The sequence below is a fragment of the Pristiophorus japonicus genome, chromosome 2 (genome assembly GCF_044704955.1).
Source record: "Pristiophorus japonicus isolate sPriJap1 chromosome 2, sPriJap1.hap1, whole genome shotgun sequence".
In the NCBI taxonomy this organism is placed as follows: domain Eukaryota; kingdom Metazoa; phylum Chordata; class Chondrichthyes; family Pristiophoridae; genus Pristiophorus; species Pristiophorus japonicus.
In genome coordinates, this window is record NC_091978.1 from 131,242,549 (window position 1) to 131,269,537 (window position 26,989).

At 44.4% G+C, this 26,989-nt stretch overlaps 1 protein-coding gene across 2 annotated transcripts in view; it reads left to right on the forward strand.

The window, feature by feature from the left end:
- cwc27 (CWC27 spliceosome associated cyclophilin) overlaps positions 1-26,989 on the forward strand; it is a 349,321-nt gene that overhangs the window by 12,104 nt on the left and 310,228 nt on the right. For both annotated transcript variants that reach the window (XM_070869351.1, XM_070869343.1), the window contains exons 2-3: positions 20,520-20,616; positions 26,851-26,963. In XM_070869351.1, the coding sequence (XP_070725452.1) occupies positions 20,520-20,616; positions 26,851-26,963 (210 nt within the window). The remainder of the gene's footprint in view (positions 1-20,519; positions 20,617-26,850; positions 26,964-26,989) is intronic.

A 26,989-nucleotide genomic window follows, 5' to 3' on the forward strand; every position in this document is an offset into this window, starting at 1 on the left:
TGTTTTCACTGCCTAAACTTTCAAAACGGGCGTAAGTGGCCGGACACGCCCCCTTTTGAAAAAAAAATCTGTTCCAAACTGAAACTGTTCTAACTGACTAGAACTGGAGCAAACTAAATGCCGAGAATTGCAATTTCTAAGATACTCCATTCGAAACCAGTTGCTCCAAAAAAACAGGAGCAACTCAGGCCGAAACTTGGCCCCATAGTTACTGAGAATATGCATCACAGAAACAGGCCGTGTGGTCCAACTGGTCTATAGAAACATAGAAACATAGAAAATAGGTGCAGGAGCAGGCCATTCAGCCCTTCTAGCCTGCACCGCCATTCAATGAGTTCATGGCTGAACATGAAACTTCAGTACCCCCTTCCTGCTTTCTCGCCATAACCCTTGATCCCCCGAGTAGTAAGGACTTCATCTAACTCCCTTTTGAATATATTTAGTGAATTGGCCTCAACTATTTTCTGTGGTAGAGAATTCCACAGGTTCACCACTCTCTGGGTGAAGAAGTTTCTCCTCATCTCGGTCCTAAATGGCTTACCCCTTATCCTTAGACTGTGACCTCTGGTTCTGGACTTCCCCAACATTGGGAACATTCTTCCTGCATCTAACCTGTCTAAACCCGTCAGAATTTTAAACGTTTCTATGAGGTCCCCTCTCATTCTTCTGAACTCCAGTGAATACAAGCCCAGTTGATCCAGTCTTTCTTGATAGGTCAGTCCCGCCAGCCCGGGAATCAGTCTGGTGAATCTTCGCTGCACTCCCTCAATAGCAAGAATGTCCTTCCTCAAGTTAGGAGACCAAAACTGTACACAATACTCCAGGTGTGGCCTCACCAAGGCCCTGTACAACTGTAGCAACACCTCCCTGCCCCTGTATTCAAATCCCCTCGCTATGAAGGCCAACATGCCATTTGCTTTCTTAACCGCCTGCTGTACCTGCATGCTAACCTTCAATGACTGATGTACCATGACACCCAGGTCTCGTTGCACCTTCCCTTTTCCTAATCTGTCACCATTCAGATAATAGTCTGTCTCTCTGTTTTTACCACCAAAGTGGATAACCTCACATTTATCCACATTATATTTCATCTGCCGGTATTTGTGCTCCAGATCTCATCTCATCTCACCCATAGCCTTCCGTTCGTTTCTCCCTAATTAAATGCATCTATACGATTCTCCTCAACCATTCCCATGTGGTAGCGAGTTCTGCATTCTAATCACACTCTAGGTAAAGAATTTTCTCTCAATTCCATATTGGATTAATTAGTGACTATCTTATATTTATGGCCTCTAATTTTGGAAACATTTTCTTTACATCTACCCTATTGAACCCCTTTAAGATTTTAAAGGAATTTAAAAACAATGTTGCGATGGTTATGTCGGGCAATACTACAGCCTTTTTGAGCACAGCAATATCCCATGAACAGCGATCAGACAAACTACCGAGTTAATGCGTTTTTTTTTGGTGGTGTTTGTCAAGAGAAGATTGTTGGCTCCAGACACCAGGAGAACTTCCCCCCAGCCCCCTTCTTTCAATACTCTCCACCGGATCTTTAACATCCACCCGAACATGCCGACAGGGTCTCGATTTAAATGCTCATCTGAAGGATGGTACCTCGAACAGTGCAGCATTTCCACAGTACTGGCACCGGGAGTGTCTGCTCGATTATGGCCTCAAGTCCGAGAGTTGATCCTAATAATTGCTACGTAACCAGGCCTACGGAACTTGAGTTTTCCCTGTGTCCATTCACATGCAAGTTTTATCTGCCGCTCCATACCCAAGCCCATTACTTCTATTTCCACTTTTTCATGCCTTTTTTTTACTTAGTTTCTCTTTACCTCTTCTCGACCCTTCTCTCTCGTCGTTGAGCCTCCTTTCATTTCAACCCTCTCCTGTACTCTGCCCCCCAAAATCCCTATCCCAATCCTTCAGCACTCCTCGACCTTCCTACTCTCCTGCTGCCATCCCAGGTTTAACTCCCTCTTGGATAAGCCTACAGCTTCCCTCTGTTCCTCTATTGGCATCCTCCGATAGGTCCATCGAGGCACTTGTCGCTGCCTTCTTACGAACAGCAACCCCAACATCTCCTATTCTCTTGCCAACTGACCGCTGATGGTTAATCTTGCCAATCTTTGTTCTGTCCAACTCGCCCCTCCCAGTGCTGACCCTTTGGACTCTGCCAGTGGATCAGCTATCACCGCCCCTCTCTGCATCTGACTCCAGAATGTCCATTCACTTGTGAACAAGCCCTTGCCATCCATGGGCTTATCATGGATGATTGCATCGACATCATGGTCCTGACGACACCATCCCGCTAAATGATGCCTCCCCGCCTGGGTATTCCTTCCACCACTTTCCCTGCCCAGACCGTTGAGGTGGCGGTGTTGTTGTTATCACCAAACCACACTTTGGTTTATCCTTCTACTCTTCTGGCACTTTTTCCTCCTTTCAGCATCTCGCCTTGTTCCACTCCTCTCTCCTCTAATTTAAAACCCTCATTTTCTTTCGTCCACCGTCGTACCATTTTAAAAAAAAAACATGTCTCACTGAGTTATCGTCACTGTTTTCCTCCTTCAGCCTCTGCACCGAGTGACTTCTCATAAGTGATTTCAACCTCCATCTCAATTCATCATGCTCTCTCTCCTCTGAGTTCACTACCCTCCTATCCTCTCTGAATCTCTCCCTCCAGATGAACTCCCCAACCCATATTCACAGCCACCCCCTTGACCTTGCCATCTCGCATGCCAATCACAGATAAGGCCTTCTCTGATCACTTCCGTCTATCGCTCTCCGCCCACATCTCCTTTCCCCCCTCCCCTCCCAATCCTACTTCTGTGGGGGGAAAAAAGACTCTCCAATTCACTTACAGCTACAGTTTCAAAATCCCAACTGTCTAGTCTTTAGTCCTCCATTCACCACGACATTTCTGCAGCTACTGATCTGCTCAACTACAGCCTCACCACTACCTTTGAGGCCCTAGTATCCATTAAAACTATTACTCTCTCTCACCCTGACCGGTCCCCCTGTACGGTCTCCATCTCCGCTCCCTTAAGTCCAAGAGACGCAAACTTGAACGGATATGGCGGAAAACTGGTTTCGCCATTCATTGCATAATCTGGCTGGACCTGATAAACTGCTATCAAGTCCTGCTGTCGTCTTCCAAAACTGCTCACTATTCCAGGATCATTCTGGAATGCAAAAATAACCCCTGGCTTCTTTTCTCTACTGCTAACTGTCTTCTTAAACCCTTTTTCCTTGTATCCTCAACTCTTGCTTCTAACAATAAGTGCGAGGAGCTCATTGACTTTTTTGTCACTGGAGAAAGGTGCGAGTTCAGGGCTAGGGGGCAACCTTGGAGGAAGTTTGGCCTAGTGGGTGAGGGGAAGGGAGAGAAGCGGCAGAGACAGCTGATTGGATGGTCTCGTGTTCTCGCCCGGAACTCGCATCTTTCTCTAGTTTCTCTCCTATCTCCCCTCATGCCGATTAGGGACCAAAAAGGAGACTTCTGCATGGAGGCAGAGGTATGGCTGAGGTACTAAATGAATACTTTACATCTGTCTTCACCAAGGAAGAGGATGCTGCCAGACATCGTGAAGGAGGAGGTAGTGGGGACACTTGATAGGATAAAAATTCTTACGAAGAAGTATAAAAAAGGCTGGCTGTACTTAAAATAGATAAATCACCAGGAGCGGATGGAATGCATCTCTGGATGCTAAGGGAATTGAGGGCAGAAATTGCAGAGGGACTGGCCATAATATTCCAATTCTCCATAGATACGAGGCCAGAGGACTGGAGAGTTGCACCATTGTTCAAAAAAGGGAGTAAAGATAAACCCAGCAACTGCACGCCAGTCAGTTAAACCTCGGTAGTGTGGAAGCTTTTAGAAACAGTAATCTGGGATAAAATTAACAGTCACTTGGATAGGTGTGGATTAATTAGGAATGTCAGCACGGATTTGTTAAAGGCAAATCGTTTAACCAACTTGATCGAGTTTTTTTTGAGTACCAAAGAGGGTTGATGAGGGTAATGTGGTTGACGTAGTGTACATAGATTTCCAAAGATGTTTGACAAAGTGCCACATAATAGGCTTGCCAGCAAAATTGACGTCCATGGAATCAAAGGAACAGTGGCAGCCTGAATACGAATTTGACTAAGTGACAGGAAACAGAGAGTAATGGTGAATGGTTGTTTTTCAGACTTGAGGAAGGTATTCAGTGGTGTTTCCCAGGGGTCAGTTCCTTGGGTGTACAGGGCACAAAACTTGGAAGTATAGTGAGCAGTGAGGAGGAGAGTGATCGACTTCAGGAAGACATAGACAGGCTGGTGAAATGGGCGAACACGTGGCAGATGAAATTTAATGCAGAAAAGTGTGAAGTGATGCATTTTGGTAGAAAGAATAAAGAGAGGAAATGTAAACTAAATGGTATAATCCTAAAAGGAGTGCATGAACAGAGAGACCTGGGGGTTCATGTGCATAAATCGTTGAAGATGGCAAGGCAGGTTGAGAAAGCAGTTAAAAAGGCTAACAGGATCTTGGGCTTCATAGAGTACAAAAGTGTGGAAATTATGATGAATCTGTATAAAACACTGGTTCGGTCCCAGCTGAAGTATTGTGTCCAATTCTGGGCACCACACCTTTGGAAGGATGTGAAGGCCTTGGAGAAGGTGCAGAAAATATTTACGAGAATGATTCCAGGAATGAGGGACTTCAGATATGTTGATAGACTGGAGAAGCTGGGGTTGTTGTCCTTGGAGCAGAGAGAAGATTAAGAGGAGATTTGATCGAGGTGTTCAAAATCATGAGAGGTCTAGGCAGGGTAGATCGAGAGAAACTGTTTCCTTTGGCAGAAGGGTCGAGAAGCAGAGGACACAGATTTAAGGTGTTTGACAAAAGAACCAAAGGTGACATTAGAAAAAACTTTTACGCAGCGAGTGGTTAAGATCTGGAATGCACTGCCTGAAAGGGTGGTGGAGGCAGATTCATTTTATCTTTCAAAAGGGAGTTAGATAAGTGTCTGAAAGAAAAGAATTTGCAGGGCTACAGGAAAAGGGCAGGGGAGTGGGACTAGCTGAGAATCGGCACGGGCTATAACCATTCTATGATTCTATAATTCTATGCCCTCTCTGAACTCGTCCTGTCCATGAGACCCACCTCATGCTCCCTCGACCCTATTCCCTGACCACCCGACTTCCTTTCCTGGCTCCTATGTTAGTCGATATTGTCAATGGTTCATTCTCCTCAGGTGCTGTCATAAAAAAACATCCCTTGACCTTGCAAACTATCACCAACCTCACTTTCCTCTCCAAAGTCCTTGGCCGTGCTTTTGCCCCCCAAATCTGTGCCCCTCTTTCCGGGGATTTCCATGTTTTAATCCCTTCAATCAGATTTCGCAGTACTGATACGGCTCTTGGCAAAATCACAAATGACATGCTATGTGACTGAGACAAAGGTAAACTATCCCTCTTCGTCCTTATTGACCTTGGACATGGTTGACGACACCATCCTCCTCCAACGCCTCTCCACTATCGTCCATCTGGATGGGACTGCACTTGCCTGGTTCCATTCTTATCTATCCAGCCATAGCCAGAGAATCACCTGCAATGGCTTCTCTTCTCACTCCCGTAGCATTAAGAGTCCCGCAAAGATCTATCCTTGGCCCTCTCCAATTTCCTCATCTACATGTTGTCATGCAGGTACAGCAGGCGGTGAAAAAGGCAAATGACATGTTGGCCTTCATAGCAAGAGAATTTGAGTGTAGGAGCAGGGAGGTCTTACTGCAGTTGTACAGGGCCTTGGTGAGGCCACACCTTGAATATTGTGTACAGTTTTGGTCTCCTAATCTGAGGAAGGACATTTTTGCTATTGAGGGAGTGCAGCGAAGGTTCACCAGACTGATTCCCGGGATGGCAGGACTGACATATGAAGAAAGACTGGATCGACTAGGCTTATATTCACTGGAATTTAGAAGAATGAGAGGAATCTTATAGAAACATCTAAACTTTTGATGGGATTTAACAAGTTAGATGCAGGAAGAATGTTCCCGATGTTGGGGAAGTCCAGAACCAGGGTCACGGTCTAAGGATAAGGGGTAAGCCATTTAGGACCGAGATGAGGAGAAACTTCTTCACTCAGAGTTGTGAACCTGTGGAACTCTCTACCACAGAAAGTTGTTGTAAAGTCCTGTCCCCTCAGTACAGATTCACACGAGGCATGTAGTGAAGTCAAGGTCACTCTGGACCTGCACCTTTATTTCACAGCTCTGGAATGCTGCACTTGCCTGAGACCTGTCCTTATATACCTGTCTCTTAGAACATAAGAACATAAGAATTAGGAACAGGAGTAGGCCATCTAGCCCCTCGAGCCTGCTCCGCCATTCAACAAGATCATGGCTGATCTGGCCGTGGATTCGGCTCCACTAACCTGTCCGCTCCCCATAACCCTTAATTCCCTTATTGGTTAAAAATCTATCTATCTGTGACTTGAATACATTCAATGAGCTAGCCTCAACTGCTTCCTTGGGCAGAGAATTCCACAGATTCACAACCCTCTGGGAGAAGAAATTCCTTCTCAACTCGGTTTTAAATTGGCTCCCCTATATTTTGAGGCTGTGCCCCCTAGTTCTAGTCTCCCCGACCAGTGGAAACAACCTCTCTGCCTCTATCTTGTCTATCCCTTTCATTTTAACTGTTTCTATAAGATCATCCCTCATCCTTCTGAACTCCAACGAGTAAAGACCCAGTCTACTCAATCTACCATCACAAGGTAACCCCCTCATCTCCGGAATTAGCCGAGTGAATCGTCTCTGTACCCCCTCCAAAGCTAGTATATCCTTCCTTAAGTAAGGTGACCAAAACTGCACGCAGTACTCCAGGTGCGGCCTCACCAATATCCTATACAGTTGCAGAAGGACCTCCCTGTTTTTGTAATCCATCCCTCTCGCAATGAAGGCCAACATTCCATTTGCCTTCCTGATTACCTGCTGCACCTGCAAACTAACCTTTTGGGATTCATGCACAAGGACCTCCAGGTCCTTCTGCACCGCAGCATGTTGTAATTCCTCCCCATTCAAATAATATTCCCTTTTACTGTTTTTTTTTTCCCAAGGTGGATGACCTCATACTTTCCGACATTGTATTCCATCTGCCAAACCTTAGCCCATTCGCTTAACCTATCTAAATCTCTTTGCAGCCTCTCTGTGTCCTCTACACAACCCGCTTTCCCACTAATCTTTGTGTCATCTGCAAATTTTGTTACACTACACTCTGTCCCCTCTTCCAGGTCATCTATGTATATTGTAAACAGTTGTGGTCCCAGCACCGATCCCTGTAGCACACCACTAACCACCGATTTCCAACCTGAAAAGGACCCATTTATCCCGACTCTCTGCTTTCTGTTAGCCAGCCAATTCTCTATTCATGCTAATACATTTCCACTGACTCCGCGTACCTTTATCTTCTGCAGTAACCTTTTGTGTGGCACCTTATCGAATGCCTTTTGAAAATCTAAATACACCACATCCATCGGTACACCTCTATCCACCATGCTCGTTATATCCTCAAAGAATTCCAGTAAATTAGTTAAACATGATTTCCCCTTCATGAATCCATATGCAAGTGCACCCCTGGTGGTAAGGTATGCTGGTGGTTACAGGTAATATTTTATTACAGTCATGTATAGCATGTTAGGATACAGTTATATATAATAATGTAAGATACATGACACCACCCTCCTCCAAGGTCTTATTGTCTTTATAGGTTCAGTCTCTCAGGTGGTCTATGCTCTCGCGTGGAGCGTCTGAGTTGTGGTTCAGTTGTTTGCCTTGGTGTCTGTTTTTCTTTGGGTGTGGTTGCTGGTATCTCGCCTGGGCTGTCTGTTTCGATTGGTGTGATTGTTGTTGACTCACCTGGGCTGTCTGTTGGGATTGCCCTTTCCTCAGGTTGTTCCCTCTGTCTGTCCACCAGGTGTGGTGCGAGTTCCACATTGTAGTTTGCCTCTGGTTCCGCAGTGTTGTTGGTAAATCTGCTTTTGACTTGGTCGACATGTCTCTGGCAGGTTTTGCCATTGTCCATTTGTACTACCAATAGCCTGTTTCCTTCCTTGCCCGTTACTGTCCCTGCAAACCATTTGGGACCCCTGCCATAGTTTAGTACAAACACTTTGTCCCCTATCTCATTCCATCTCCCCCTCGAATTTCTGTCATGGTACTCGGTCAGCTTACGGCGCTTTGCCTCAACGATTTTGTGCATGTCTGGGAGGATTAATGAGAGCCTTGTTTTTAAAGTCCTTTTCATCAACAGTTGCGTGGGGGGGGGATCCCAGTCAATGAGTGCGGACGAGATCTGTATGCCAGCAGCAGTCGCGACAGGCGACCCTGCAGCGTGGGACCTTGGATTTTAAGCATGCCTTGTTTAATGATTTGCACTGTTCTCTCCGCCTGGCCGTTGGAGGTTGGCTTGAACGGTGCTGTCTTGACGTCATTTATGCCGTGTTCAATTATAAAGTCTTGGAATTCTGCGCTGGTGAAGCACGGACCATTGTCACTGACCAATATGTCAGGGATTCCACAGTGGTGGAGGTTGTGCTCGAGTTTAAAATGGTGCATTCAATCCACTTTGAAAATGCATCGACAACTACGAAGAACATTTTGCCCATGAATGGGCCCGCATAGTCTACATGCACCCGCGACCACGGTTTGGTAGGCCAGGGCCAGGGGCTCAGTGGAGCCTCCCTGGGAGCATTGCTGAGTTGGGCACAAATGGTGCACCTTCGGACGCAGAGCTCCAAGTCCGCGTCATTACCAGGCCACCAGACGTTGGATCTAGCTATGGCCTTCATGAGAACGATGAGAGCGGTGGAGCTCCCGGAGAAATGCCTCTCTGCCTCGCAGAGGCATGACGACTCGGCTGCCCCACATCAGGCAGTCTGATTGTAGTGATAGCTCATGCATGCGCCTGTGAAAGAGTTTTAATTCCTCGGGGCAGGCATCGCAAGCCTCTGCCCAGTCACTGGTTAGGGCACATCTTTTTACTAAGGATAACGTGGGGTCGCTGGCCGTCCAGGCTCTGATTTGGCGAGACGTCATGGGCGAACCTGTGGACTCGAAGGCATTAATTGCCATGACTATCTCACAGTCCTGTTCGTCAGACCCTTCTATGGTCGCCAGGGGTAGCCTACTGAGCACGTTGGCACAGTTGTCAGTGCCTGGTCTGTGCCTTATGGTATAGTCGTAGGACGCCAGCATGAGTGCCCACCGTTGAATTCGCGCCAAGGCGTTTATTGCCTTGCTCTTGGATAGGAGGGGCTTGTGGTCGGTTTCTAATGCGAACTTGGCCCTGAAAAGGTATTGGTGCATCTTTTTGACACCATACACGCACGCGAGCGCCTCCTTCTCTACCATTCCGTACCCGCGCTCCGCCCGCGAATGTGACCTGGAGGCATAAGCTATGGGTTGTAATTTGCCCGCACTATTGACATGTTGCAAAACGCACCCGACCCCATACGCTGACGCATCGCATGTGAGAACTAGCTTTTTACCTGGGTCAAAGAAAGTCAAAACACTGTTGGAACACAGAAGGTTGCGTGCCTTATTGAAGGTGCGTTCCTGGGCGTCCCCCCAAAACCAATCGCACCCCTTCCTGAGTAGCACGTGGAGAGGCTCCAGCAGCGTGCTTAAGTTCTGCATAAAGTTCCCAAAATAATTGAGTAGCCCGAGAAAGGTGCGCAGTTCTGAGACATTCCGGGGCCTGGGTGCCAGGCGAATTGCTTCTGTTTTGGACTCTGTTGGGTAGATTCCATCAGCGGCGATCCTTCTGCCCAAAAGGGCACTTGGATTTCTTGACTCGTAGGCCTACCCGATCCAACCGCTTTAGTACTTCCTCCAAATTACGGAGATGGGCGTCGGTGTCCCTGCCCGTGATAAGTATGTCGTCTTGAAATACAACCGTCCCCGGGATGGACTTGAGCAGACTCTCCATGTTGCGCTGGAATATGGCAGCTGCCGACCTGATGCCGAATAGGCATTGATTGTACATGAAAAGGCCTCGATGTGTGTTGATGGTGGTGAGTAGCTTGGATTCCTCGGTCAATTCTTGCGTCATATACGTAGATGTGAGGTCTAATTTTGAGAAAAGTTTACCTCCAGCCAATGTGGCAAATAAGTCCTCCGCTCTGGGCAGCGGGTACTGGTCCTGTAGGGAGACTCTGTTTATGGTAGATTTGTAGTCCCCACAGATTCGTATCGATCCATCAGGCTTCACGACTGGGACGATGGGACTTGCCCAGTCACTAAATTCCACAGGTGATATAATGCCTTCCCGCAGAAGCCTGTCTAGTTCGTGTTCAATCTTTTCCCTCATCACATAGGGTACAGCTCTGGCCTTGTGATGGACCGGTCTAGCATCCTGTGTGATGTAGATTTTGACTTTGGCCCCTTTGAAAGTGCCCACACCTGGCTGAAAGAGATGTTCAAATCGCTTCATAACTGTTGAGCAGGAGGTCCGTTCCTCTAATGACATGGCATGGACATCATCCCATTTCCAGTTTAGTTTTGCCAGCCAGCTTCTCTCCAGCAGTGCTGGGGGCGGGGGTCTCCGGGGATAATCCACAGGGGAAGTCGGTTCACTGTCCCTTTGTGTGTGACAGAGAGCATGGCGCTGCCGAGGACTGGTACGATTTCTTTGGTACAGGTCCTTAGTTTGGTGTCGACCCTTGTGAGTTTTCTCTGTCTCTTTTATGCGGCCACAATTGTTCAAATTGTTGAGCGCCCATGAGAGATTAACTCGCTTCCTTTTCCAGCTCCATGTTGACAGATATCCCGTTGAGTAGGACCCTCATCATTATAGGAGGCGTCCTGTTGTAGGAGCAGCGGCCATTGATCGTGTTGACCCGCTGTACATCGGTGTCCCGGGTACTGTCCCCACCATCTTCTAGTCCGCTTTCCGACCCATCCGATTCGTATACCAGCCGAGCTGCTGTTTTTTTGCACATGCGGGCCAAATGCCCTGTATATTCACAGTTCCTGCAAACAGCCTGCTGAAATCGACATCCCCTTGACGAGTGTCCACCCCCACACCTCCAGCACAGACCTGTTTCATTGTTCAAAGTGTTCCCAAAGAATGAGCTGCGTCTGGCTGATCTCTCTTGAGCTTCTCTCAGCTTGCAGTTGATTGCTCGCATTGTGGGTTGATGAGGTGTGAACGGCCGTTCCTGTGGACCTTGATGGCTTCTGCCTGCTGTCAAGAGCCTGTTCTCCCGGTTTTGTCTGTGTGTGGGGGTACAGCTTGTTTAGTGCTGTGAACTTCTTGTTCCGATATTTCGTTAGTTGTCGTACCTGCATTGTAAATCAACCTCGTTTCTTCTTCCCCTACCAAGAATGTCTGTGCAACCAGTGCTGCTGCCTCGAAGGTCAGGTTCTTGGTCTCGATGAGCTTTCGGAATATGCCTGCATGGCCTATTCCTTCAATGGAAAAGTCTCTCAGCATTTCTCTCCTCAGTTCATCGGAGAACTCACATAAACTAGCCAACCTCCGAAGTTCCGCCACGAAGTCGGGTATGCTCTGGCCCAGACAGCGTCGGTAGTTGTAGAACCTGTGTCTGGCCATGTGTAGGCTGCTCGCTGGCTTCAGGTGGTCTCTTACCAGTGTGCTCAATTCTTCAAACAACTTGCTTGCTAGTTTCTCAGGTGCCAACAGATCCTTCATTAAAGCGTATGTTTTCGAGCCATAGCTGGTCAAGAGATGGGCTCTTCTCTTGTCTGCCTTATCGTCGCCTAACCAGTCTTTGGTTACAAAGCTTTGCTGGAGCCTTTCTATAAAGTCCGCCCAATTGTCTCCCGCATTGTACTTTTCATCTGATCCGTTGTTCGTCATTCTGTGGATTCTGTAATCCCGTAACTCGTCGCCACTGTAAAGTCCTGTCCCCTCAGTACAGATTCACACGAGGCATGTAGTGAAGTCAAGGTCACTCTGGACCTGCACCTTTATTTCACAGCTCTGGAATGCTGCACCTAGAAACATAGAAACATAGAAAATAGGTGCAGGAGTAGGCCATTCGGCCCTTCTAGCCTGCACCGCCATTCAATGAGTTCATGGCTGAACATGCAACTTCAGTACCCCATTCCTGCTTTCTCACCATACCCCTTGATCCCCTTAGTAGTAAGGACTACATCTAACTCTTTTTTGAATATATTTAGTGAATTGGCCTCAACAACTTTCTGTGGTAGAGAATTCCACAGGTTTACCACTCTCTGGTTAAAGAAGTTCCTCCTCATCTCGGTCCTAAATGGCTTACCCCTTATCCTTAGACTGTGACCCCTGGTTCTGGACTTCCCCAACATTGGGAACATTCTTCCTGCATCTAACCTGTCCAAACCCATCAGAATTTTAAACGTTTCTATGAGGTCCCCTCTCATTCTTCTGAACTCCAGTGAATACAAGCCCAGTTGATCCAGTCTTTCTTGATATGTCAGTCCCGCCATCCCAGGAATCAGTCTGGTGAACTTTCGCTGTACTCCCTCAATAGCAAGAATGTCCTTTCTCAGGTTAGGAGACCAAAACTGTACACAATACTCCAGGTGTGGCCTCACCGATGCCCTGCACAACTGTAGCAACACCTCCCTGCCTCTGTACTCAAATCCCCTCGCTATGAAGGCCAACATGCCATTTGCTTTCTTAACCGCCTGCTGTACCTGCATGCCAACCTTCAATGACTGATGTACCATGACACCCAGGTCTCGTTGCACCTCCCCTTTTCCTAATCTGTCACCATTCAGATAATAGTCTGTCTCTCTGTTTTTACCACCAAAGTGGATAACCTCACATTTATCCACATTATACTTCATCTGCAATGCATTTGCCCACTCACCTAACCTATCCAAGTCGCTCTGCAGCCTCATAGCATCCTCCTCGCAGCTCACACTGCCACCTAACTTAGTGTCATCCGCAAATTTGGAGATACTACATTTAATCCCCTCGTCTAAATCATTAATGTACAGTGTAAACAGCTGGGGCCCCAGCACAGAACCTTGTGGTACCCCACTAGTCACTGCCTGCCATTCTGAAAAGTACCCATTTACTCTTACTCTTTGCTTCATGTCTGACAACCAGTTCTCAATCCATGTCAGTACACTACACCCAATCCCATGTGCTTTAACTTTGCACATCAATCTTTTGTGTGGGACCTTGTCGAAAGCCTTCTGAAAGTTCAAATATACCACATCAACTGGTTCTCCCATGTCCACTCTACTGGAAACATCCTCAAAAAATTCTAGAAGATTTGTCAAGCATGATTTCCCTTTCACAAATCCATGTTGACTTGGACCTATCATGTCACCTCTTCCCAAATGCGCTGCTATGACATCCTTAATAATTGATTCCATCATCTTACCCACTACCGATATCAGGCTTACCGGTCTATAATTCCCTGTTTTCTCTCTCCCTCCTTTTTTAAAAAGTGGGGTTACATTGGCTACCCTCCACTCCATAGGAACTGATCCAGAGTCAATGGAATGTTGGAAAATGACTGTCAATGCATCCGCTATTTCCAAGGCCACCTCCTTAAGTACTCTGGGATGCAGTCCATCAGGCCCTGGGGATTTATCAGCCTTCAATCCCATTAATTTCCCCAACACAATTTCCCGACTAATAAGGATTTCTCTCAGTTCCTCCTCCTTACTAGACCCTCTGACCCCTCTTATATCCGTTAGGTTGTTAGTGTCCTCCTTGGTGAATACCGAACCAAAGTACTTGTTCAATTGGTCCGCCATTTCTTTATTCCCCGTTATGACCTGCCTGAGACCTGTCCTTATATACCTGTCTCTTGCAAGTGCATCCCTGGTGGTAAGGTATGCTGGCGGTTACAGGTCATATCTTATTACAGTCATGTATAGCATGTTAGGATACTGTTATATATAATAATGTAAGATACATGACAGTTGTTGAGGCCAATTCGCTAAATATATTCAAAAAGGAGTTAGATGTCATCCTTACTACTAGGGGGATCAAGGGGTATGGCGAGAAAACAGGAATAGGGTACTGAAGTTGTATGTTCAGCCATGAACTCATTGAATGGCGGTGCAGACTAGAAGGGCTGAGTGGCCTACTCCACCTATTTTCTATGTTTCTAAGTGGTAGTAGTAGCCACCGCCGTTATATACACTTCGTATATTTTCGACTCGTAAAGATTCAAACCCAACTGGAGACTTGAGCACTTATTCTAAACTGATTATTTACTTTATTGCTATTGGTGGGACTTGCTATAGGCTGCTATCTTTATTGACATATATTGGTTTTAAAAAAAAAAAGAAATCTCCAGAATTTGAGAACATCTTCCTCCCCGCCTTCTCCCCCCTCCTCCCGTCTCAATTTGCACTGTTGTTGTCTGGCGAACGGACGTCTAACTTGCGGAGGCTGTACACCAACTCTCCTGACACCTCTATTTACTTCCCCCTGGACCATGTCGCCATTACTGAACATCAAGCCATTGTTTCCTAGACTGTCACTGACCTCTCCTCTGGAAATCTTCCCTTCACAGCCTCCAACCTCATAGTTCTCCAGTTCCTCACCGCCAACTTCTACCTCCTTCCCAAGATCCACAAACAGTACTGTGTTGGTAGATCCATTGTTTAGCGGTTCATGCCCCACGGAACTGATTTCTTCCTATCTCGACTTTTTTTTTCTCCCCTGGATCAGTCTCTTTCCGCCTACTTCCTCGACTTTTCCGTCGCCCCATGTCACTTACAGGTGGTGGTGTCCCCATGAGCCGGCTGCCCTTGTACTTCTAGGTGGTAGAGATCGCGGGTTTGGGAGGTGCTGTTGAAGAAGCCTTGACGAGTTGCTGCAGTGCATCTTGTGGATGGTACACAATGTAGCCACGTTGCGCAGGTAGTGGAGGGAGTGAATGTTGAAGGTAGTGGATGGGGTGTCTATTAAGCGGGCTGCTTTGTTCTGGATGGTGTTGAGCTTCTTGAGTGTTGTTGGAGTTGCATTCATACAGGCAAGTGGAGAGTATTCCATCACACTCCTGACTTTGGAAAATAGAAACAGGAGTAGGCCATTCAGTCCCTCAAGTTTGTTCCGCCATTCAATGAGATCATGGCTGATGTGCAATCTAACTCCATTGGCCCATATCCTTTAATACCTTAGGTTAACAAAAAGCTATCAATCTAGCATCAGTTGCTATTTGCGGAAGAGTGTTCCAAACTTCTACCACTCTATGGCCCCCCCCAAGTTTCCACATGCGGCAAAACAGACACCCCTCCAAGCTGGGCGCCCGTTTTTCGTGCCGAAAACGGCGCCTGAAAAAAACTGCGCTATTCTCGAGCGCTTTGCAGCTCGATGTCAGCTTGGCGCGTCGCCAAGGGGGCGGAGCCTACCACTTGCGCCGATTTTGTCAGTAGGAGGGGGCGGGTACCATTTAAATGAGTTTTTTTCGTGCCGGCAACCCTGCGCGTGCGCGTTGGAGCGTTCGCGCACGCGCAGTGTGAAGGAAACATTGGCACTCGGCCATTTTTGTAGTTCTTTGTAGCTGTTCAATTTTTAACATTTTTTAATAAAACCACATTGCCCTTCATGATCAGCACTGAGGCTTCTTGCAGCAGTGAGAAGGCTGCAGGAAGCCTCAGAAGTTGAGGTAGCTGTTTCCCGACGGGCCCGACCGACGGCAGTGGGCCCCCCCCCGCCGTCGGGAATGGCTGCCTCAACTTCTGAGGCTTCCTGCAGCCTTCTCACTGCCTCCCCCCGCTGCCATCGGTCGGGCCCTCACTGCCTCCTCCTCCCCCCCCCCCCCCCCCCCCGCCGTCAGGAACGGCTGCCTCCTCATTGCCTCCCCCGCTGCCGTCGGGAACGGCTGCCTCAACTTCTGAGGCTTCCTGCAGCCTTTTCCCTGCCTGAAGCACTTTCACACAGGCAGGAACATGGTTTATTTAATCTTTTCTTTACTTATAAATTTTTATTCAGGTTGGAATTATTTGTATAAGTATAACTCAGGATTTATTGTAGAATGTAATGACTTCCCTTCCCCCCCACCTCGTTCCGGACGCCTAATTTGTAACCTGCGCCTGATTTTTTAATGTGTAGACAAGGTTTTTTCAGGCCTACAAAAATCTTCACTTGCTCCATTCTAAGTTAGTTTGGAGTACGTTTTCACTGTGGAAACTTTCAAATCAGGCGTCAGTGGCTGGACGCGCCCCCTTTTGAAAAAAAAATTCTGTTCCAAAGTGAAACTGTTCTACCTGACTAGAACTGCAGAAAACTTAAATGTGGAGAATTGCGATTTCTAAGATACTCCGTTCTCCACCAGTTGCTCCTAAAAATCAGGAGCAAATCATGTGGAAACTTGGGGCCTTTGTGTATAGAAGTGTTTCCTAATTTCACTCCTGAAAGATCTGGCTCTAATTTTCAGACTGCCCCAGAGTCCTAGAATCCCCAGCCAGTGGAAATAGTTTCTCTCTATCTGCCCTATCTATTCCTCTTAATATCCTGAAAACTTCGATCAGATCACCCCTTAACCTTCGATATTCTAGGGAATATAACCCTAATTTGTGTAATCTCTCCTCGTAACTTAACCCTTGAAGTCCGGCTCTCATTCTCGTAAACCATGCTGCACTCCCTCCAAGGCCAATATATCCTTCTTAAGATATGGTGAGAACTGGTCCACAGTACTCCAGGTGTGGTCTAACCAGGGTTTTGTGCAGCTGCAGCATAATTTCTATCCCCTTGTATTCTAGTCCTCCAGATATAAAGGCCAGCATTTCATTAGTGTTTTTGATTATTTTCTGTATCTGTTCATGACAATTTAATGATCTATGTACCTGAACCCTCAAATCTGTTTGGACATCCACTGTTTTTAGCTTTTTTACCATTTAGAAAGTACCCTGCCCATTCACTTAATCTATCAATATCCCTTTGTAATTTTATGCTTTCATCTACACTGCCTACAATGCCGCCTAGATTTGTGTCATCGGCAAATTTGGATATATGACCTTCTATGCCATCATCTAAGTTGGTAATTAATATTGTGAATAGTTGATGCCCCAACACAGATCCCTATGAGACACCACTAGTCACATCCTGTCAATTTGAGTATCTGCCCATTATCCCTACTTTCTATCTCTTGCCGCTCAGCCAATTTCCTAATCAGGTCAATAATTTGCCCTCCATTCTGTGGACTTCTATGTCAGATAACAGTCTCTTATGTGGGACTTTATCAAATGCCTTCTGGAAGTACATATAAATAACAACCATAACATTCCCCTATCCACTACTTTAGTCACCTCTTAAAAAAATTCAATCAGGTTCATCAGGCATCACCTACCTTTCACAAATCCATGCTGGCTTTCTCAGATCAACTGAAAATTTTCAATGTGTTCAGTCACCCTATCCTTAATTATAGACTCTAATCATTTCCCGACAACAGATGTTGGGCTATAATTCCCTGGTTTCCCTCTCGCCAATCTGAAATAGCGGAGTGACATACGCAATTTTCCAATTTAAAGGAACAGTTCCTGAATGTAGAGAACTTTGGTAGATTATGGCTAGGCTATCTTCCAATGTGCTCACCAATTTCCTTTAAAACCCTGGGGTAGAATCTATTTGGTCCTGTGGATTTGTCACTCTTTAGTGTCATTATTTTCTTCATTACTGTTAATTTACTTACCGTTAATTTTATTGAGTCTCTGTCCCAATTCAGTATTATTTTCTTTGGAATTTCGGCATGTGACCCTCTTGCTCTACTGTAAATACTGTGCAAAGTAATTATTCAACATGTCCGCCATTTCCCCATTGTCATTGACGACATCACCACTTTCTGTTTTTAAAGGGCCAACATTGCTCCTGACCATCCTCTTTTTCCTCATGTAACTAAAAATTATTTGTATAATTTTGATATCCCTTGCAAGTTCATACTCCCTTTTTGTAGCTCTTACTATCTGTTTTGTGTCCCATTGGTGTTCTTTGTATCTTTCCCATTCACCAGGATCTGTGCTATTTTTTGCATTTTTGTATGCTGTTTTCTTTAGTTTTCTGCTGTCTCTTACCTCTTTAGTTGTCTATAGCTGTTTTTTTTTTGGGCTCTTGCCCCTCAGGGATATAAACCTGTTCTGTGTCACAAATTATTTTTTAAACACTTTCCTCTGATCTTGTGTCATTTTACCCATTAACAGATTTGCCCAGTTTACTGTGGGCAGTCTCTGCCTCATCCCATTGAAGTCGACCTTGCCTAAATCTAGAATCTTAGTAGCTGTTTCACATTTCTCTCTTTCAAACTCAAACGTTGAACTCGATCATGTTATGATCGCTATTGGATAAATGCTCATGCAGAGTTAGGCTGTTAACTAAATCTGGCTCATTACTCATTACTAAATCTAATATGGCTTGCCTCCTTGTTGCCTCTAGGACATATTGGTGTAGAAAACTATTCTGGACACACAAGAAATTCACTACCTTTTCTGAAGGGTGCTAGTCTGCTTATCCGAATCTATGAGAGTCAAAATCCCCCCATTAAAATCACTCTACCTTTACTACAAGTTTGTCTAATCTCTGCAATTATACAATCTAGCACTTCAGAGCTGCTACCAGGTGAGGTTGTACACAACTCCCACTCATCTTGCACTACAGTAATGGCTACCATGTCATACCCTCCAATTTGAATTTGAGCCTGCAGTTCATTCAATTTATACTCTGCGTTTATATAAAGAACGTTTATTTGGGCCACTCACACTAGCCTGTCCTTCACCTCTGATGCTTCTTTACTCATATGTTTCTTATTTCTATCTCCTGGTTTAATCGCTTTACGTTTTTTAGTTTTCCCTTTACCTGTAGTGCCTAAAGCACGATTTCTGACTGCTACTCCTTTTGTTTGTTTTTGAACTATTATTTGTATGCAATTTCTCCCCTCCACCCCTCCATTTACTAGTTTAAAGTCCTTGTGACTGCCCTATTTATCCTTTCTGCTCGCACTCTGGTACACAACCGTCTTCTTTACAACCTGCTACATCACTAACTTTTGCTAGTTCTGATGGAAGGTCAATGACCTGAAACGTTAACTCTCTTTCTCTCTCCACAGTAGCTGCCTGACCTGCTGAGTATTTCCAGCATTTTCTGTTTTTATTTCTGGATTTATGGTCCAGTAACATAACCACTATGCAACCATTGCTGTGTCACTGAATTGTATAGTTGTGATGAGCTATAGAGTCCATATTTAGAGTGAGGTAACTTACAAAAGAGTTGTGAAATCTAGAGTTTTACTTAACAGTTGTAATACTTGTTAAAATGTTTTGTCAGTTGTTGGGTGGGGAGAGAATATTCTGAACAGACCACTAATATTTGGAAATTTATTTTGTTTTAACATTTTCAGTTTTAACTTTCGATAGCGCCACTGAAATAACATCCTAAAAATGTTAATGCATTAAAAAATATGGATTTTTCTCTCCTTACTATTTCTCCTCTGAAGGCAGTAACTTTTTTCAGTATAACGGTAAATTTACTGCACCTCCAGTGGGGAGCTTTGCTGGAAGAGAGTTTGGAGAATCAGTGCTACAGTGCACTTGTCTCCCTGCTGGCAACACAGGATCAGTGCATTTATTGTAGGTTCATATGGGTGCTGAAGCCTGCCAAACAATTACCCAAGTAGCCATTATTAATTTTAAGCCTGAAGGATATCACCATCGGCTATCCTAATCACATGTCCATACAAGGGTCACTGGACAGCAATTTGGTACAGGAAATGACTAATGTGTGTGATATTTTCCCCCTTCCCCTCTGGGATAGGGTTGTTTGAGGCTAGCTTAACACCCCATGTGAGATCAGCTAATTAAAAAGCGACCGGGGTGGAACTGGAAATCTTTATGGTCTGTGATGCTACGCCATATGGTGTGCTTACCCACTTAGCTGTTGGGGAGGTACATTTCAGCATACATAACACATTGATCCAGATTTTGTTATCGGAATAATGCTGAGGCTAACAGCGTTTACTGATATTATGGAGTAAATTGGACAGTAACTTCAGGAGAACGCACATGGTTGCTGTCCGAATTGCCCTGTTCATCTACAAGCTTAGCTACACCTATACCTCGCTGATAGACTCGACATTGAAATCCATGTAAGGGAGTGAAGTTGTGGTACTTCCCCACAAGTTATCCACTAAACACGCCAGCAAAAGTTCAGGTATGAGTGAATTTTTAACAGGGCGTTAGGCAGTGTTTCCTTTTACCTTTTTGGGGTGCACGGCTGTTTTAAAAGGCTTTGTGGCCCATTCAAAGTTTCGTGCATGCGCAAAACTTTACATTGAAAAACATGGTCCTGGACTGTGTGGGACCGGCAGAGAGGTGCGTGGCCGCATTGTTGTTGAAAAAAGAACGAACAAGAATGTGGTATAGAAGTTTTGATTTTGATGCAGAAAGCTATCATCGGTCCCAAAGTGTAATATAGTCTAACAATTTATGTGACATTCCAGAATACTATATAATGTTGATAAATTGGAGCTCAGTGCATATTCTTCATTGTGGAATTTTACTTTTCAGGTCCTTTTGAAGACCACAGCAGGTGACATTGATATAGAGTTATGGTCCAAAGAGGCACCAAAAGCATGCAGAAACTTTATTCAACTCTGCTTGGAAGGTATTTTTCAAAAATTGCAACATTTTGCAAGATTGGGAACTATTTTTCCTATTATTTGGTACAGTGAAGCAAAGATTTGTTCTGATTATGTAAACCATGCAGTACTGAGGATTTGTTTGGTATTGAAATCAGAATATTGTTGGTACTGATTTTTGCAGCCTTGATTATTTTTATTGGGTAATAAAACAATTTGTGCATAAATATTTCTATCAGATGAAACCCTAAAATATTTTTTGGAACAGTTGCTGCTAACACTAGTATGACACATCTTTTCAGCTACAAAATGTACAAGGATAGGCACCTTCAATTATACATTTTTGCTGAAATCTGGTGCTATCATGGAATCATAGAATTGTACAGCACAGAAGTAATTTGGCCCATCGAATCTGCGTCGGCTGTTTTGAAGAGCAATCCAGTTAGTCTCACTCCCCCGCTTTTTCCCCTATCCCTGCAATTTTTTCTCTTTCAAGTATTTATCCAGTTCCCTTTTGAAGACTGCTATTAAATCTGTAGCCATCACTCTTATCAGGCAGTGCATTCCAAATTCTAACCACTCTGCATAAAAATGTTTTTCCTCATGTCGCCTCTGATCCTTTTGTCGATCACCTTTAAATCTGGTTATAAACCTTTCAGCCATTGGAAACAGTTTATCTATATTTATTCTATCTAAACCCTTTATAATTTTAAAGACCTCTATCAAATCTCCTCTTAGCCTTCTCTGCTCCAAGGAGAACAATCTCAGCTTTTCCTGTCTATCTACATAATTGTAATCCTCAATGCTGGAAACATTCTCTTTTGTACCCTCACCAAAACCTTCAGTAAAAGGGTGCCCAGAATTGGTCACAATGCTCCTGTTGGTGCTGAACTAGTGTTTTATATAGGTTTAGCATTACCTCCTGGCTTTTGTACTCTATGCCTCTATTTAGAAAGTCCAGGATCCCAATATGCTTTATTAACTGCTTTATGAACCTCTCCTGCCACTTTCAAAGATTTGTGCACAAACACCCCTGGTCTTTCTGTTCTTGCACCCCCTTTAAAATTCCCCCATTTAGCTTGTATTGTCTCTCCTCATTCTTTCTATCAAAATGCATCACCTACGTTAAATTTCATCTGCCATGTGTCCACCCATTCCAGCAGCCCCTCTTGAAGTCTATTACTAGTTTCCTCATGGTTTACTACACTTCCACGTTTTGTGTATTTGCAAATTGTGCCCTGTGTCCCCAAATCCAAGTCATTAATTTATATCAAAAACAGCAGTGGTCCTAGTACTGAACCCTGGGGAACACCACTGTATACCTCCCTCCAGTCTGAAAAACAGCCATTCACCACAACTCTCTGTTTTCTGTCCCTTAGCCAATTTTGTATCCATGCTGCTACTGCCCCTTTTACCCCATGGGCTTCAATTTTGCCAACAAGTCTAATATGTGTTACTTTTATCAAACACTTTTTGAAAGTCCATATGCACAACATCAACTGCACTGCACTCTCGTCCCTCTCCTTACCTCGTCAAAAAACTCGATCAAATTAAAGTCAAACATAATTAGCCCATAATAGATTTGTGCTGGTTCTCCTTTATTAGTCCATTCTTGTCCAACTGGCAATTTACTTCCGGATTATTATTTCTAAAAGCTTCCCCATCACTGATGTTAAACTGACGAGACTGTATTTGCCAGGTTTATCCTTCTCCCTTTTTTGAACAAGGGTGTAACATTTGCAGTCCTCCAGTCCTCTATCGAAGATTGTGGCTAGCACCTCTGCAATTTCTACACTTGTTTCCCTCAGCAACTTAGGATGCATCCCATCCTGACCAGGTGAAATATCCACTTTTAGAGAGGGTATAGGCAACTAGGGATGGACAATAATAAATGGTCTTTCCACCCTCATCCACATGCTGAGAACAAATACATAAAGGGACGGACAGGGTGGTCAGACTATGAACAGTCTGATTCAGCCTCAGACAGTAGCTGGGGAAGGGATGGAGTTGGTGACAAGAGAGTGGAATTTCTGGCAGTGGCTGAAAATAATGGCTTTGGTCTTCCCACTGTTGAACTGAAGAGTTACAACTCATCCATGGACTGTTTTGATAGTGCTGAAGGAACGTTGGCTATCAGGATAAATCAACTCGCCTTTTGGATATAGAAGATACTTTTTTTTTTGTCTTGGGTCCATTCATATCTTCTCTTCCATATGATTTAAATGTTGACGTAAAGACAAAAAGTGCTTAAAAAATATGCAGCAGCATATCCACATCTGCAAAGAGAAAAATCATGTTAATGTTTTGCGTGTAGAATCTTCATTTAAATTGTAAGTAATATTTCCCTGCGCCCCTCTTCAGTGTTTTTTGGCCATCAGAAACAGTAGTATGATACCATTGAATCAGCATTAAAGTCTTTACTGCATCATGTTTTTACAATTTAAACCACATGATCTTTTAAATGTTTTTTTATATATATATATATATATATATATATATTATATACACGGGCACAATTTGCATGAAGGGCAAAAATGGGGTGGTGCTGACCCATGACACAGGTGGGTTTGTGTTAGTTGTTCAAGAGGCAGGCTGTGCTGAATTTTGTGATGGGAATCCCTCCCCTTATTGGAGCAGCCTATAGGTGCAGGAGATATTTGGCCTATAGTATACTTGGCTGGGGAGTGCAAAATTTGGTGAAACAGAAGCTCCTAAGGTGCTGCTATTTTCCATGAAAGGAAAGTGTGTGGGGTTGCAGTAATGTGGACCAAAACAACAGCTTGCATTTTATATAGCACCTTTTAATGTACAAAAAGTTTTTACAGAGAATTAACAAAAGGAATGAACCTGTGTCATGGAAATGAGGTTAAGAGAGGTAATTGAGGATTAGGTTGAACGGATGGGTTTTTAGATGGTTTTTAAAGGAGGACAGGGAAATAGAAAGGCAGAGCTGTTTAGGGAGGGAAGTTATAAAAAGTAGAACCAAGGTAACTGGAGGCGCTGCCACTAATAGTGGGACACAACATGTCAAAGTCAGGAGTTTGAAAGACACAGGAGGGGAGGTAAGTGTAGAGATGGTTGTAGAGGCCAGGAGGAAATAAGGCATGGAGGGTTTTGAAGCCAAATACAAGTTTTTAAAATTGTATTAGTTGGTGTATGGTGCAGGATAGCATAAAGACAGTTATGTCTTGGACAAGTTGGATTTTATGAAAGGAGAACGATGGAAGACCAGCGAAGAGACATTAGAACACTTGACTCGAGGTGAAAAAAATGTGGATAAGGGTTGTAGTGGCTGAGGTTAGAGGAATGTGGGATTCTACGTTCAATACAGGATTAAACATAATGAGATTATGCACTTTTGTTTAGCCTTGTTCAGTGACCAGGAATGAGGTTGAAGTTGGGGAGAAGGGGTGCAGATACCAAAAATGATGACTTCAGTATGCCCTACGTTCAGCTGAAGGATATTGTGACTCATCCAAGATTTGACATTGGACATGCAATCTGATGGCATGGAAATGAACGTGGGTCAAAAAAAAGCATTAGAGGTGGGGCTTGGTGTTTGGAAGCTGACCCTGTGCCTGTTGTTGAGGGGGAGCATATAGATAAGGAAGAGGAGGGGATGAAGGTTAGATCCTGTGAGGTCTCCAAAGGTTTTGGAGAGGTGTGGAAGGAGACTTTATTGCAGGAGATGCTTTGACCACATCTGAACAGGTAAGAATGGAACCAAGCAAGCATAGTCCCATGGAGCTTGACAACAGAAGAGAGATGCTGCAGGAACATGGCATGGTCAACTGTGTCAAACGCTGTAGAGAAGATGAGGAAAGAACATGCCACAGTCACAGAGGATGTCATCAGTGACTTTGGTTAAGGCCATTTAAGTGTTATGAGATGTGCAGAAGCTAGACTGGAGAGATTCAAACAGGAAGTTTTAAAGGAGATGGGCCTGGAGTTGAGAGGTGATGATGCATTTAAGGAAGGGTGGCTCAAGGGTTGATTATTTTGAGGAGATGATGACAGTTTTGCAGGAGAGAAGGATGGTGCCGGCAGAAGGAGAACTGTTAACAATATCAGCTTCCCTAAGGCCAGTAGAGGTAATTGAATGATCTGTTGTTGAGTGGTCACGGGATTAATAGGAGCAGGAGTTTTGTGGAAGAGATGAGTTTGCAAAGTGCAAGGGTGGGTGGGAGATGGGGTAAGAAAGAGGGTTCTGAGTTGGAGTTGTTAGGAGACTGGATAGTGGTTAGGGGAGAGGAAGTAACAGAGGCATCTATGCAGATGGTTTGAATCTTGGAGAAGAAGACTTCATGAGCTCGTTTGGAAGTGAAAGGGATTTGTGTACTAACGATTATCTTTGCCCACCTTGAATGATTTTAGACTGATGGGTGATTTTGGCTGAGGAGAGTAAGGCACAGTGAAGCTTGACATGGTCAAGCCAAATCTGGCAATTTCTGACTAGGTCAGTGGTGTATCAGATCATCATCATAGGCAGTCCCTTGAAATCGAGGAAGACTTGCTTCCATTCCTGAAGTGAGTTCTTTGGTATCAGATATGCCCGAGTTTGTACCCTTCTGAATTAAGGGCACAAACGTTTTTGGCTATAAGTGGAGTGATGAGGTGGAAGACAGTGATCAATTTGCTGGGAGCAAAGATGTTGGAAGCAAGGGAGCAGTTTCATGGTTGACCGTAGCGGAGCTATCAATGACTAGAGGGCCAGACAAGAGGGACTTGAGAGTTTGAGAGAGAATTCATGAAGGAATTGGGGGAGAGTTTTTATTTTGTGGACAAATGGTGAGGATTGTGGAATTTGGAAGTAGGGAAATGTGGATGATAAGTTAGTGGTCAGAGATGATCTTATCAGTGATTGGGACCTTGTTTGCACAGAGGCTACAATGGGTATAGGTGAGGGAATTTATATGAACGGCGAGGCTAGGAAGGCGGAGAAGTTTGAGCAGGGAGGCTTGGGGAATTTTAAATATTCACAAACTTGCGGTCAATTTCTCATGCCGTCTTTGAAATTGACTGCAAGTTCGGGGTTCCCGAACTTGTGATGTCAAATTCTGACTTGACAGATCATCTGCTGCGACTGTATTATCCCCATTGCTGGCGCAGAGTTAGGCTAATTGCCCACCAACTGTTCAGCAATTACTCAGGAAATTTTTATAGATGGTACAAACAGGCACAGGAGCTTGTATGCACAGCGTAGGGGGAGGATATGGGTTAAGTGAATAGGTTTGATGGCATATCATGATCAACTTCCTCAGAACTGCCAAGATTTAAGTTAATTTAAGCAGGGCTGTCGTTTCACTGCATTTAATTGAAAATTAAAATAAAATCACTATTTCCATATTGTGGGTGATAAGGTGCTGAGCTTAACTGGGGATAAATAAACCATGTTCACTTGATTATTATGGACTATCACTGTTACACTATGAGTCAGATAAATGGTGTAATCTTTGAATTTAAAATGTGATTGATGTTGGGCCCTGGGATCAATGGGCGACTACGCTGTGCACAACTCTGCAGTGAAACAACGCAAGCTTTCGAAGGGAGGCTTCACACCAGGTAAGTGCGGAGTTCTTTTGGAGGTCGGTGCATACTCCTTAGCTATTCCCCCGACCACAATTTGAGGGCCATTACCTTCAGCACACTTTGTTACAGATGCCAAGAAATCTTAGAGACAGAAAGCCAAATATTTCCTGTAGGTTTCTTTGGCCACGAGCAGTCAATCTGTCACTCTATAAGAAAGTAATTACCTTCTAATTGACCGCGATACATGCCTATTCACAGCAATTTTTTTACTTAGCAACAGAGTGACACATGCGCATTTCATTGTTTAATCCTCTTGTGCATATAAAGTAATATATCCTCCATTAAGCGTGAGCAACACCACAGAAGACCCATTAGTACATGCATACAGCCTATTTTCCCTTGAGACCTTTTTTCTCAGTTTGATAGCTGGTTTATCTCTGGTAGAAAAAGTACATCTATATATAGATATTGACTGCTAAATAAGATAAATTTGCCTTTGTGTCTACAATGAACACTTGATTTTGCAAATTCACTGGCTGAGTAAGAGAATTTGTTTGCATTTTCTGTTTTCTGTTTGTTTTGATCCAGCTGATTTTGGGTAATCCATATAGAGCTGCTACAGTGATCATTTGGATAAGAGTTAAAAAAACAATTGATTGAAATTTACTGAAGAATGCTAATTTGTAAATAATCCCTTCTGATTATGGACCCTTGTTTTTCATTCCAATCAGGTTATTATGATAACACAATATTTCACAGGGTTGTACCTGGCTTTATTGTTCAAGGAGGGGATCCTACAAGAAGTGGAACAGGTGGCGAATCAATATATGGGAGGCCATTTAAGGTGTGAATTTTTTTCGCCAATTTTCT